This window comes from Haliotis rufescens, unplaced genomic scaffold (genome assembly GCF_023055435.1).
Source record: "Haliotis rufescens isolate VD_foot unplaced genomic scaffold, xgHalRufe1.0.p SCAF_45, whole genome shotgun sequence".
NCBI classification, from domain to species: domain Eukaryota; kingdom Metazoa; phylum Mollusca; class Gastropoda; order Lepetellida; family Haliotidae; genus Haliotis; species Haliotis rufescens.
In genome coordinates this window covers 3,389,656-3,405,721 of record NW_025964168.1, presented here as the reverse complement: position 1 = coordinate 3,405,721, position 16,066 = coordinate 3,389,656, and the positions used below count along the sequence as shown (strand labels likewise).

Here is a 16,066-nt window from a genome sequence, read left to right as displayed (position 1 = left end):
CACAGCCAGAATATAAAATAGTCAGTAAATACACAGACGTACCAGTAAAAAGATTTATCTCTGATATGACTTCTTCGTCATTGATGGTGCAGACAAGGTCACGGTTCACAGGGGTCAAGGTCACACCTTCTGTCGGCCATATTGTCAGCTTGAACAAGGGGACACAAATCTCATGGCATTGTTTGTTGTCAGTCTTGCAGGAAAATACCTGGTCCTCTGCAGTTAAACCTGAAAAAAGGTTTTATATATATTTCTTAGAAATTCAGTGATGATGTATCCTTCAAAATCTCCATCAAACATATGAAATATGCCATCAGAATTGAAGGCATGTTGTTATCTGAAAATGTCATTTGAGACTTGCAAAAATGTTTTGAATCCCTGATTCACCCTGACAATGGTCCATGGTTTGTCAGCACCATTCCCATGCTGGCGGGTTTCACCAGGGGGGTAAATGTCTAAGACCAGCACCACTTTAGGCCTTCCTCACCCGTGAAGATCAGGGGTAAAATTGGTCTTCAGCAACTCATGCTTGCCGTTCAAGGCGACTATGCTTGTCGTAAGAGGCGACTAACAGGATCGGGTGGTCAGGCTCGCTGACTTGGTTGATGTCTTCGATCCCAATTGCGTGGATCGATTTTCATGATATTAATCACTGGATTGTCTGGTCCAGACTCGATTATTTACAGACTGCCGTCATATAGCTGGAATATTGCTGAGTGCAGGGTTAAACAACAAACAAACAAACATACTTCCTGCCTTCCTGCCGAACCATGACATAACTGAAATACAGCTGAATGTGGCGTTAAACCAAATGTAGGTGGCATCACTGGTGGCACAATGTATTCATGTTTCAGATTGACTGGTCCAAGAGTGAGTGAGTGAGTGAGTGAGTGAGTGAGTGAGTGAGTGAGTGAGTGAGTGAGTGAGTGAGTGAGTGAGTGAGTGAGTGAGTGAGTGAGTGAGTGAGTGGGTGGGTGGGTTGGTGAGTGAGTGAGTGAGTGAGTGAGTGAGTGAGTACATAAAAGGCCTTCATACATTGTCCCAAGGGCTTTGGAGAGACGACAGAACGCTTTACCTTAAGGCTACTACACCAACCCCAACAGTTTTAGAAAATGTCGTGAGATGATAAAAGATTGATAATCATGACCAACATCCCATGACACCAGTTTTATTTTCCATTTCTCTGATAAGGTAATCACCATATAAATTCATATCAAAACCATCTCTTTAATACTTCATGCCAAATAGACCTACATGACCCATTTCTGTAAACCAAGGGCAATGATCCACCTTGACTGAATATTATAAATATTCAAGTTATATTATCTGAATTTGTGGCTATTCAATTAATAACAAAAGAAAATTATTTTGTTCTTGTTCCTGGTTCCTATTTACATGATTGTTGTGCTAGAACCATAGATTTGTGTTACAAAGCCAGCAGCAGTGTTGTGTGGCCCGCAGCTGTGCCAGGCAGGGCATACCATGATTCTCACTGGATTAGCCCAGTGTTCCATATGTATCATACTGTAGAATATGTCAATTCAGACCAGTAAAAAAGTCCAGTTTACAGCAAGGTCCAGATTACACAGGGTACAAAATGTTCGACTGAAGACAAAACAAAACGCTACGATCATTATTTGCTGTTGTTGGTATGTTTAAGAATAGTCTGCTAACTTCTCAGCTAAATCTTTCTGCTTCTGTTTAGGCACTGACTTAAAACTTAAATCAAGACAGTAAAGAAGTAAAGTTGACTTGTCTTATTGTTTTAGAAGGCGGACGTCAGCTTTGCTCCTTGGCTCCAGAACCTTCCCTTAACCTGGGGGGGGGGGGGGGGGGGGGCCCTCATGAGATGGCCTAGTGGTTACAGCGATCACTCATTACACCTGTGTTCGATTCCTTACATGGGTACAATGTGTGAAGCCCATTTCTAGTGTCATGATTTTGCTGGAATATTGTTAAAAGCCATAGTCACACACTAACCCGTTTGACTGGGTTGTCAAAGTTTGCTCAAGGTTCTGATTTTAATTAGATTGAGTAAATTTCAACTTCCAGGGCCTCAGCATCCCCCTTAATTTTGAAGTAAATCAGAGGCTGCTTCTGACTTGACATTCAATATCATGAACAGTCAACCCGCCTCCAACTCTGCCCCGTCCTTGATTTATACATGAACAGTCAACCCGCCTCCGACTCTGCCCCGTCCTCCATTTATACATGAACAGTCAACCCGCCTCCAACTCTGCCCCGTCCTCGATTTATACATGAACAGTCCACCTGCCTCCGAATCTGCCCTGTCCTCGATTTATACATGAACAGTCCACCTGCCTCCGACTCTGCCCTGTCCTCGATTTATACATGAACAGTCCACCTGCCTCCGACTCTGCCACGTCCTCGATTTATACATGAACAGTCCACCTGCCTCCGACTCTGCCCCGTCCTCGATTTATACATGAACAGTCCACCTGCCTCCGACTCTGCCACGTCCTCGATTTATACATGAACAGTCCACCTGCCTCCGACTCTGCCCTGTCCTCGATTTATACATGAACAGTCAACCCGCCTCCGACTCTGCCCCGTCCTCGATTTATACATGAACAGTCAACGTGACTCCGACTCTGATACAGACATAGACATGTATTGATTTGAACATCCTGGTTGTGGTGATATTGACATCTGTGGAGCTAGTATGTCATGTATATCTTGATGACTGTCACACAACTGTATTAAAGAGCTAATGGCCAGATTCTTAACTGTTCTAAATGTAGTGTTGTACTGAAAGTAGTGTGAGAGAGAGAGATTCGAAACCTTGATGATTGGTTTCTGTCCTGCCCAAGGGATGCAACTCTGCACAGCGATTTGCAGCGCCTTAGAAATATAAATTTAAATCTTAAATCAGCTGTAATATAGAATATTCTAGATGTGTACTTTTATATTAGTGCTGTATGATGTAAATGTACTCGCTGTATGTTGATCCTCGTGACATGACGGTCATCTTCCCTCTTGTTCTGCGCATGCATACTTTAGAATGTTGCAGTCTGTTTTCTGCGTGTTCTCAGATTTATGATGTTTCTTAACTTTTAGTTATGTTCTCATCTTTTTCTGTTGACGATTCCTTGTGTATTGTGTTTTTTGTTGCAGTTTGTCAGTTTTCATTGTTTGGCCAAAATAAGGATCAGGTTGTCTGGCTCTGTGACAGCATGTCACTGTACCCTGGTGCTATCATGTCAATCACTGGATAGTCTGGTCCAGACTCAATTATTTACAGGCGGCCAGTATACAGCTGGAATATTGTAGACTGTGGCATTAAATAGTAAAATTAAATTAAAGGGAGGTTCCTTATGTGTGAGTTTTATGCTGCTTTTACGTCAAAATCTTCCAATAATAGCACGCCTGGTGACACATGAAATGGGCTTCACACACTGTACCATGTGTAGAATCAAACCCGGGTCTTTGGCGTGACGAGCCAACACACTAACCACTAGGCTACCCCACTGCACCATTTCCCCTTAGCACTGTCACAGTTCACAGTAGAATATTTCAAGCATTGGTCATGTTTCTCTTGACATTTGCTGTAATTGGCTACAATTTGGATGTAATTTATTTATAACCCTGTGTTAATAACAACTTCAGAAACCTTGCAATTTCAAGGTACCAGGTGGTTCTTTAACTGCAAATGATATTGACAAAATTATCTGAACTCAAACCAGGATCTTAATAATGATCCTTCAAAGGAAACAGAATTGGTATCCATAGTTACCGTACTGCATATTAAACTGAATTGGCCAAACTAGGTCAAAAGTACATTCTCAACAACCACGACATTTTGACCATATATAAAATCAGGCTCTGGAGATGAAATATTTATTTGAGACTGAGATTACAAAAGATCATACGAATGTAAAAAAAAAGTAATTTGTATAATTATGACAAAAGGTTTACAAGCAATTCTTAATGACCTATACACAAAATGTCACCTTTACAAACCAACCCTGTGGCTTCAGAGACGGCAACAATTTGGCACCCCAAGATTAAGTCAGCATGTGGGAGGCAAAGGTCACACGTCTAAATATTTTCTTTCATAAGAAGGGTGTGACCTCCCTTTCAAAGGGTTAAGGCCTTGAAATCTGTTTGATGTGGGCATACATATTTAGTGGTAGGGAGGCGCCATGAACATTTTCAGCCACATTCAGCCTCTTTCACAGGACAAACCTGCTGTGCTGTGGAGAGGTCTGTTGCTAATACAATGATGAGGCTACTTTTATGAAGGCATCATAAAGTGTGATGTGGGGAACTCAAGGTTTTACAGTGGCATATTGATTAGATAAGGAGTGTGAAGTCAGTTAATAGCACCTGGACTAGCTCAGCTGTTGGATATACATCAGCTGCATTGCAGGGTTGTCAACCAGATCAAGGAAAGGGTTCACCTGTGGATTTCCTCTTCTATATTTATCAATGCATCGAGGTCCAAAATCAGATTTCCAAACTTTTATATAACTGTATAATCAAAGTATGTCGAAACATGTCTTTTTGAAACAGATAGGGTATAAATAAATATAAAATGTATAACAAGAATCCATGTTTCTGTGTCCCATAGTGGCATAGCTACTACATAGCACAGAACACAAGTGCTTACACTCTAAAATCATTACAAAATAAAATGTAATAATTTTTTAAAATTTATATATGTACTGTGGAGAAACTGGTTGCTAATACAATGCCCCGGCTACTTTATGAAGGCATCATAAAGTGTGATGTGTACAAACATTTATTTTCTTTAATTTATTATAATTTAATATAGCATGCTCTTCTTCAGTTTTAGTAATTTGTTTTTACATGAATTATGGTGAATTTACTGGTAGACTCAGCATTCCAGAGTGAGTGAGTGAGTGAGTGAGTTTGATTTTACGCCGCTTTTAGCAATATTCCAGCAATATCACGGCGGGGGACACCAGAAATGGGCTTCACACATTGTACCCATGTCGGGAATCGAACCCGGGTTTTCAGCGTAACGAGCGAACGCTTTAACCACCAGGCTACCCGACCGCCCCCATTCCAGAGTGAAGCTTATCGTTCAGGAGTTGGTTCTGTATATTGAACATTGCTGTGTTTGTTGCTGCAGTAGGATTTGAGGATATCTGGGTTTGATCACAATGATAAAACTGTTCAACAAAACAATGTGATATGTCCAGAACGGGGTAGGGATATCTTTGTGACAACTCTGTTTTACCTATGTTTTACAGGCCTGCTACTGTTTGGTCTGTGTTTCACAAGCATTATATTTAAGTGTTTAAGTAAATATACTGTAACATGTTTCCTCATATGTGAACTTCCCCTAGCTCCACCCTGTCATCTGTATACTGCCAACGACCATTCTCTGTATGTATGATGTTTTGGTTTGGTTTGTTTTTTAACACCGCACTCAGCAGTATTCCAGCTATATGACGGCGGTCTGTAAATAATCGATTGATTGACATCATGAGCATCGATCCACGCCATTGGGATACGATGACAAGCATCAAACCAAGTCAGCGAGCCTGACAACACGATCCCGTTAGTCGCCTCTAATGACAAGCATAGTCGCCTTTTACAGCAAGCATGGGTTGCTGAAGACCTTTAGGAAATCAATGATAAGGTTTTGCCATTATATCTACAAACTTTACACAAACATGACCAAACAAGTTTCTGATATGAGCTTAAAGCATGCCAGGGTATGGATGAGTCATGGCTACTTCAACACCTAGAGAATCTCACCCTCATGTCTTTTGATATGATATATATCAACGCAAGTCAATAAAAGCATAAAACTCTGAGTTTTTTTTAAGGAGTTTTAAACTTACATCAATGTGTGTAGATACATGTAATATCCAAAGACATGTGGGGAGAGAGTGTATTTATCATTAACATTGATTATTCCACCTTCTTCAGTTTGTGAATATTAATAATAAAAGTTTCGTTGTGTTCATTCTAATTCATGCATTTTGATTAGTTGAATTGGTCACATGTTATTGCATTCATTCATTTCCTAATGAATGCAAAGAATTAAGACACGCCCACTGAAGCGAATCCCAATTACAGCTGAGGGAATTCCCTTTCTATTTGCCAGTACCACCATGCACTGGACTTTTTAGCACATTTATCGTCCAAAGCACCCTTAGAGGCTGAGTGAGTGAGTGAGTATGGTTTTACGCCGCTTTTAGCAATATTCCAGCAATATCACGGCGGGGGACACCAGAAATGGGCTTCACACATTGTACCCATGTCGGGAATCGAACCCGGGTCTTTGGCGTGTCGAGCGAACGCTTTAACCACTAGGCTACCCGACCGCACCCTTAGAGGCTGAGGGCCGAGAAGAATTTAAACAGGACATGTGCAGGCTCGCTCACCTGGTTTCACAATTCCATGTCTTCGGGTTTCATTTCTAACTCACATATTTCCGACTGAGCCTTCCCCTTGTCAGGGAACAAATGTTTGAATCTGGCAGTTACCGGCCATGTCATTTAAAACAAGATGCCTTTTCCTTGACATTTGTTCCGGTTCGTTACAGTCGTTGCAGTTCTTCTTGCCTTGATTGACAGATTATATGAACTTTGTTTGCTGTTAGTTCTCTGCGTTGAATGGCTACAGACTTTGAGGGTGTGTCAAATTATGTGCATAAATAAAACAATCACCTGATTCATGTCTATCGATCAACATATATCAATCTCTTCATTTGTGTCTGCTTTGATTTATATCATTGTTTTTTATTCAACTATTGTAGCTAACACATATTTTCATTGTCAAATTTAGTTATGACGATTGACTTTGTATTTTTTTTCAGTTCATTGAGGTAAGAATCGAAAAACCGATGTTCAAACTTTTGTAAGAATCCGCTACACGGATTTATACCGATTGCACATCAGTTTTTCAATTCACGCATCAATCAACCAAAAAAAATACACAAGTGAATCCTAAAATAACCAGTGTCTTGAGTGTAAATGTACAGCTAACTAGATCCAGTGGAAGTGAGATTAGACATCGTGGTCTGCCAAGCATTGTGATGCAATTTCATTGTGGTGATATCTCCTCGGAGATATTCTTGATCTCACACAAGTTTTATCTCCTGTGTAAGCCAGCTTAGGAAGATAAAATTCTTAAGTTCTAACTGAGCCACTCACCAACAAAGATGGACATCAGCCAGGACTAACATGGTGATCGTGATAAGGCCATCCATATTATTTTTTATGTTTCTCATCTCAAACCCCAACCAGCAAGAGAGCAGCCAGGAGAAATATTTTTTAAATAATAAAAAAGTAAAAAAACAGTTTTACAAAAAATTGGTGCAACTTATTTTGACATTTAGAGCATTTTAGAAAGTTTAGAACATTGTAAAGTGTAATAAAAGGTGTCTTACTCTGAGAGTGTGGGTTTGAATATCGGACGTAACTTTACCCAAAGGTATTAATTAGGGCTGGGACGAGTCAAAATTTACTACCTGGGTACCCAGCCCCCTATTACCCGACCCTAGCCGGGTACCCACTATACTGGTAGGTCTCAGGAGATTCTAAGAATGTTCCCAATCGGACATTTTGAGAATAGCCCTGGCAAAATGTATTTAGATACATGTATTAAACAACCTGGTCATTCATACACTGAAGTTGAATCAAGTTATATCTTTATTCCACCACATGAAAAATCAGAAGGAATGGGTGCACAGTCAGAAAGAAATGCAAACATTAGTGACTTGTAGTGTAACCATAGAGTTCTAGATATATTTTGTCAATAAACAATATATCACGTGACTAACCACGGGTCCGGGTAGTCCTGTGGGTACCCAGGTCCTACTCAGTACCCACCCGACCTGGGTACCCCAGTTACCTGGCCCAGCCCTAGTAAACCCTAGCTTTTTTTAGCATTGCCATTGTATTGCAAGTCAAAAGTATTGCTGACAATCTCAAAGATGTATATTCTCTACTCTGTCACTACTCAAACCAAAGGAAAGTGAGACTAATCTTAAACTGCTGTCATCTCTGCTACCCAAACACACAGGCAGGTTTGAAATTTGCATAATATATGTATTATCTATAATTAATTGCAACTGTTGAAACTATCGATTGCCTATGCATATTTGTGATAAAAAAAAATAATTGTTTTAAATTATTTTTTTTATTCAATTCAGTATATGACATTACAGAGTTGTACATGGAGTTGCACATCTTGTAGCATACTTGTTAGGTACCGGTATAGGTTACCTATACAGCAGACAGCAGGTCAGCAAGTTTATGTTCGCTACAGGTTTCCATCAAAGTTTACACATGGTGAAAACGGGCAAATATTTGCCATATTTATTAACTAAGTGTGGAGCTGAATCCTTACAAATTGGTTGTGTAAAAAAAAAATATATATATATTTTTTTAATTAAAAAAATAAATAAATAAATAAATAAATAAATAAATAAAAAAATAAATAAATAAATAAATAAAAAATAAAAAAATAAAAAAATAGAGACATATTAACTAGACAGTTCATTTGCCAAATCTTTCCATTTTCTGTCAAACTGTCTTATTGTATTGTTTTTGTGTGCAATTGATTTCTCTATCCGAAATATATCAATTAAAGTCTTCAGAAACGTTTCAAGTGACAATTTGTTTTTCTTTTTACTTGATACATGTATATATTTTTTGCATGCCAGTATATTATAATGTGATTAACAGAATGTTAGAGTTGTACCCAGAGTTGTGTGATAATACTATTGACATGTTTACATTCCCATCGACATATAGGACTCTCATAGGGCAAACAATTGCAATAGTTCGACATTTTGTCAAAAAATGTACCTCTTTTAATAGCAACACTCATGGTTTGACAAAATTCATTTCATTGTTTTTGTTAATCACCCAATGTTTTTGTTAATCACCCAATGTTTTTGTTAATCACCCAGCTCTAACCCACCCCTACATCCTCCAAATTTCAACCAAGGCTGTCACGAATTAGTTGGTGACAGCCTCTTCTCAAAACATGGGTTCGCACACAAACTCATTGCATCGCCTGCTGAACATTATGTTGTTGTTTAATGATTTTTAGGTCAGTGTACGGAGCTCTCAGATAGACTGTAGCATTTCAAAGATGCGCTGAGCAGGCAAGCTTTGGTTTACAAGGTGGCATCAGTCTGTAAATAATTTATGACGGAAATTTTGTCGTTTTGCTTCTGAATCAGATGTTTACCAATATAGCTCAAGGAGGATCAAGGTGACCTGTTATTTTTTCATGAGTGTGCAATCATAGGAGTACTTTTTTATCACATCGGGGCATAAAATTCCACAGTGGCGGGTAAAATTGGGATAAGAAAACTTTTTATTAATTCATGTCGGAATGAAAATTCGGGAAACAGAAAACAACATAGACATCCTTATCCATGGCAATTAAGATCACGAGAACAAAGTGTTTTAAACCACTAAGGATTAAGTTCACACATGTTGAACAAAATTAAAATTTTGTGAAGGTTTGTTTTCTACCCTAAGAGCCCACTGACATGTCTGTCAATGAAAATAAAAATACTTCAAAAACTACAATATAGGAAGGGGAAGAACCTTTTGACTCCATTTAGGTAAAAAATAATTAAAATAAAAACTTTTTATTTCACCTGTCCAATAGCAGAGATCATTTAAAATGGAAATGATCTAACTTTATTTTTATCTTTATTTTGTTCTTTGACCCTATGGGTTTTGAAAAAAACATCAGGCATTCAAGATAGGAAGGAGATAGGATTGCTGGCTGGCCTGAAATAATACTTGCCATTGGATAACAGACAGTTATTTAAAGCTAGGTGTGTAATGTGTCATTTAGGTCGAAATGATAAATTATTATAATTTCATCTAAGCCACCTCACAATCAAACACGGTCTCACATCATTTCATTGTGCCCAAAAAAATGTCAGTGATCCTTTCATTCTTTACCATACAATGGCGATTTCGTTGTAAAAATATATACCGTATATAAACAATAAAATGCTTCCTGTCTCATATTTTTTAAATTTAGCTGAAGATTTAATAATTGGTGTATTGTGGCCTCACCTTGACCTTTGCTGTTCAGGGTATTCATGTTTATTATTGCCTCAATCATGTCCTTCAACCACCATTTGGTGTGTCACAACAATTGCCAGAAGTCTATTATTATTTTTGCAATATGTTTATCCCTCCTACTTAATAGGACTTTGCTTGTTTGTTTATTAAGTGAAACCAATGTATTTCGGTCATACCCCTGAAAGTGATTGGCAACTCTGAATACATGAATACCTAGCTCCCTCTCTGCATAATGTGAAGCTATCATGCATGCTAAATGGGTTTTTGTGTCTCTTAAACTCTCACTTCTTAAGCAAACACATGTGTGTAGCTTAAATATCAAGTGCATGTGCTTGCATTCATTTACACAGACAGTCAGTGTTACAAGAATTTTAATGGTGATTTCAACTGGGATACGTTTAAAGGCCAACTGGGACTGACGTGTTTCTTGTGCACTGCACCCACTTCCAACTCTGGGGTAAATCCAGCATTTTCAAAGGGAGGGATCCAAAATACCAAAATACTCTCTCAATCCATCTTACTGCCTACTACATTTGGTTTTCAAAGGGGCGTGTCCGGACCACCTGGACCCCCTCTCCGGATCCGCCTGGGGTACGAGTTTTGGGAAAAACATGCCATTTTGTGTACAATGCCCAGTAAAACAAACAGTGTTTCAAATTCCACAAGATCTGGAAGAGTGAGTTGATCAAATGTAAATGTAAATTTTGTGATAACAGATTCCACGAGCTGACTATTGACAATTATATATTGTATTTCCTGCTACGCTATGCATGTGTATATGTGTCATTACTTCCTCATGTGATCAGGCTTAATGTTTAGAATTATTTCACTTTCTAAATATTTCGCAGGAAAATGCCTCAAGCACACATTTAAAAATAATATATAAAGTTGGCGCCATGATTTCCTATGGCAGGATGTCAGAGGCCGTAGCAATGTGACTTGGTTGGGATTGTCGACAACATTTCCGCTAGGTCATGGTGATCTGCATCACACATCCACCTGATCATCATACTGATATTGATAATAATAATCTATTTATACAGCGCTGAATTCCAGCTAGGCTGCTTACAGGTTCTTTACAGTGTTATTAAACCAGTCCTGGGTGGTGGGATATCCTTGTGGTTAAAGCGTTCGCTCGTCACGTCGAAGACCTGGGTTCAATTCCCGACATGGGTACAATGTGTGAAGCCCATTTCTGGTGTCCCCCGCCGTGATATTGCTGGAATATTGCTAAAAGCGGCGTAAAACCATACTCACTCACTCAATATTATCTAGCTCATGTTGAAATGAGCTGTCACAAAGGATTGAGGGTGGACCAAAAGTGTTCTCTTGAATCTGATCATTAACGTGAGTGCCCGGTGGCACATTGGAAGAAATATGCTTTTCTGTTCCTGGGTACTGTGAATTCTGTCCACACAAACCACACATACTTGAGCACTATCACAGCCGGGAACACAGGATGGGCTACAAGTAACCATTTGTGGAATCAAACCCATGTCTTGAACATGGCAAGCAACTGCTTGAACCAATTCACTACTGTACCATCGCATTTATTTAAAATCATCATCATCATCACAATTGTTCTAATATCGATAAGATTGCATCATCATCATCATCATCATCATCATCACAATTGTTCTAATATCGATAAGATTGCATCATCATCATCATTATCATCATCATCACAATTGTTCTAATATCAATAAGATTGCATCATCATCATCATCATCATCATCATCACAATTGTTCTAATATCAATAAGATTGCATCATCATCATCATCATCATCATCATCATCAACATCACCACAATTGTTCTAATATCGATAAGATTGCATCATCATCATCATTATCATCATCATCACAATTGTTCTAATATCGATAAGATTGCATCATCATCATCATCATCATCACAATTGTTCTAATATCGATAAGATTGTAGATACGTGAAATAACAATGCATGCAAGTTTGTGAGGTATCTTATATAATGACCATGACAAACCTTCTGTTACCCACACAATGTAGGTTTGTTACATATGTTGGTCATTTAGATAAACAACATGGAGATTTCCCCCCGTAAAGGACAATGTGTGAATAACATGGACACTTGCAAAATGATTCACTGTTAGTGTACCAGGTGACATCAATATAGGAGTCTCATATGGTTCGCTTTATCTAAACCATAGCACCAGAGATCCAGTAGCTCTCCTTTCTTGACAACTAAAACTAGAGTGGTAAGTTTTGTTTGTTTGTTGTTTAACACCGCACTCAGCAATATTCCAGCTATATGACAGTGGTCTGTAAAGAATCAAGTCTGGACCAGACAATCAAGTGATTGATATCATGAACATCCACGCAAATGGGATACAATAACATGCATCAACCAAGTCAGCGAACATGCATCAACCAAGTCAGCGAGCCTGACCACCCGATCCCGTTAGTGGCCTCTTACGACAAGCATAGTCAGTCACCTTTTACAATAAGCATGGGTTGCTGAAGACCTATTCTACACCGGATCTTCTGCCTTACAATTCATGACATTCCTTTCATGATTTCTAACAAATGTACGACTATAAATGATAATTTACCTAATTATATGACAATACAGTCACGCTCTTTTACACCGCTTTTAGCAATATTCCAGCAATATCACGGCGGGGGACACCAGAAATGGGCTTCACACATTGTACCTATGTCAAGTATCGAACCCGGGTCCTCGCGTGACGAGCAAACACTTTAACCACTAGGCTACCCGACCGTCCCCGAAAAGCTTTAACACAGGGTATTCGAACGATAGTTACGGTCTTAACGACTGAATCCAATATAATCTAGACCATCTATTAGCCATTCTAGAATGTTCTTTTGTTCAGGTTTCAAATATTTAATCGAGAATTTGTCAAAATATGTTTCGAAGCATAGTCGCTAATTTGAAATTAGTGCCTTAAAGCATGAGAAATCAATTCCCGTTGTTTTCACAGTTGTATTGACAACTGTTGGAGACGGTGTGTATAAGTGATTGTTGAAAAAACACGCTGAATGTGAAGCAAACATAAGCCTAGTTAGTTACAACACAGTTAATTGGCGATTAAATTACTCACCACTGTCTCTTATGTTATTACTTCATAAGTGAATCATATTTTACGTGCACCAATTTGGTGTCGCACCATTAAAACACAATATGGCGACGCGTGCTGGAGTTACACACGCGACCAATCATCGTAGAAAAAACAGCTCAAGATAAACATATTTTTATTGCAAATATAAGGTTGGGTGCGCACTTGTGATGTGCTTCATAACAGGTCGCTTTATACACGGAGTATAGGATTTGGGGTCGATTTGGAAGGCATGTACAGGGGGGTTGTCTTATACGTGGGGTCGCCTTATACACAGGGATATACGGTACCTTCTGATTGGTTAATGTCAGCTTCTTGTCAGTCATTCCATTGGTCGGTCAAAGTTTGCGCAAGGTCGTTCTAACGTGACCCCTAATGGGATGTCCTCAGATCTTTTATTAGCGGTGGCGAGAACTAAGATCTGATTTTAATGAGATTGTTGATATCATGAGCATCGAGCCACACAATTGTAATATGATGACATGCATCAACCAAGTCAACGAGCCTGACCACCGAACCTGTTCGTCACCTCTTACGACAAGCACAGTGGCCTTTTACGGCAAGAATTGGTTGCTGAAGACCTATTCTACCCTGGATCTTCACGGGTGAAGCACATCATGGGATGACACTGGTGGTGGTGAGGGAAATAGGATCTAATGTTGCATTCAGCTTTATTGCACTGATATAGCGACGTGTCTGTCTGTCTGTACCTCCACCCATCTGTGTGTCTATCTGTCCGTCAGGACTAATGCTGGTTTTTTTAACACTTGCACAAAGCGATCTTAGCGCTAAGACTATCGTAAGCCTATGTTAACGTATGGGAGTTACAATCATCTTAGCGCTAAGATCGCTTTGTGCAAGTAGGCCCAGGTCTACCCAGATGTTTTCTCGGTATGTTGGTATGTTATTCATTATCATGGCCCCAAATAACTAAGTAATGCTTGTTAATATTTTTATTCTCACCACATAAAAATTATACTGATTTGTTTTTGGTTTGTTTTTTTGTTTAACGCCGCACTCAACAATATTCCAACTATATGTCGGCGGTTTGTAAATAATCAAATCTGGACCAGACAATCCACTGATTGACATCATAAGCATCGATCCACGCAATTGGGATATGATGACATTAATCAACCAAGTCAGTGAGCCAGACCACCCAATCCCACGACAAGCATAGTCGCTCTTTACGGCATTTTAACCTATTCTAACCCGGATCTTCACGGGTCGTACTGACATAGTATTTGTTTACATACTGTGATTGTCTTAACATGCTTTATATATTCCAACATGACAAATATGAAAGTAAAAATATATTAAAAACTATATTGTGCGCATGCAAAAGTCACATTTTTGTGGTTCTTTTTCTGAGTCTTTCTTTCAAAACTACATATATATTGTTCAAAACTGATTTTAGAAATGTTATAATTTCAAAACGAAAAAGACACATCGAACAAGTTAAAAAATGCTGTACGTTTTTCACTTCCTACCTCCTGAGACTTTCCCATAGTCAGGAAACCAATACAGCTTAGTGGCAACAGAGAATAAAGCTGTCACAGTGTTATTCAAACAATGAATAAGAATGACAAGGTATATGCAACATAGTTAATATAAACAGATTATGTTTCATTCTGCCTTTGATTGTTTTAGGCCAGGTATATAATTATCCAAATTTAAAATAACATTATGAATTTGAAGTATTTAACCAAATAAATAGTACTTCATAAAATAACTAGAGTTATATGCCTTGCGCGCAAAGAACACAAGCTCAATTTTCATTACTCAAAAACATACAATGTCATCATGTTTTTGTGTCATAGCTTAATCATGTTAATTATTAAGTCAAGTATATATATACCTCACATAAAAAGTTCAAAACGTTCTGGTTATGATATCATCCAGAAAAGTATTTATATTTTTAATTATTTTAAATAATCAAATTGGAAAAAAACCTCAGTAAAATGCAAACTGCAGTTACATAAATCATGTTTATGGATACAAAAACCTTTGAGTATATTGAGTATATGATAATGGGTTTATATATATATATATATTACTTAATGGAAAACATTAATGAATTAATCACATATGCACACTTAATACCTTACTGACTTATGACAACATTGTCAGTGATAAAGTTTGTTATGACTATAAAATCTCCCAACGAAATAACACACCTTTCTTGCATCCATATTGTCTTTACCTGCTAAATGAGCATCCCCATCATGACAGGTGAAGTCAACAGACAGCTAGGTAAGTACGTGTATTGGAAATCAATATCACGTGCCACACAAATCAAACATAGCAGAATCGTGTTTTATTGGCATTATTTATGAGTTTGTCATTCAGCAAGCTGTTACCAATCCGCGTCGTCATATTGTCATTTCCGTGTGTAACATGATGCTTTTGTAAACAAGGCTGGGAAACTTACCCACGGCAAAATCCCCCGTTCCACTGACAGTAACTGCTTCGTCTTGATCGAGAAGATCCGAGTAAGTCTTCAAAGAAATCGTTTTACCACCCGATGTCGCCATTTGACAAACACAAACCCCAAATAAGGTGACTAACCAACATGTTGTACAATGACACGAAACTGAAAGAGGTCACATGTCTGATTGTTTGGCCTCGCAGCAGGTGCTCGCGATTAAGTAAGATAGAGTTACCCGCCCTTCCTTGAAAGCAAATCGGATTTTAACTGTTTGTTATGAAATCGTAAAATTATACGCCGTTCGTGACTTGAGGTTTGAGGTCGTTACGTAACACCTTGTGAGTATGTTATAACTGCAAGTAATCTGTATGGATCTATACCTCACGTTAAAAGTTCAAAGCGTTCTGGTTAGGATTTCATCCAGAAAAGTATTTATATAATAAAAAATGATCAAATAGGAAAAAAAACTCA

At 38.5% G+C, this 16,066-nt stretch overlaps 1 protein-coding gene across 1 annotated transcript in view; it reads right to left on the bottom strand.

Moving 5' to 3' along the window:
- The window catches only part of LOC124125724, a 43,638-nt gene extending 27,842 nt beyond the window's left edge, over nt 1–15,796 (bottom strand). Inside the window, exons 1-2 of the mRNA XM_048383130.1 lie at nt 15,599–15,796; nt 43–228 (exon numbers count right to left, since the gene is read on the bottom strand). Of these exons, the coding sequence (XP_048239087.1) occupies nt 43–228; nt 15,599–15,701 (289 nt within the window). The 5' untranslated portion in view covers nt 15,702–15,796. The remainder of the gene's footprint in view (nt 1–42; nt 229–15,598) is intronic.
- Between the last annotated feature and the right edge of the window lie 270 nt (nt 15,797–16,066).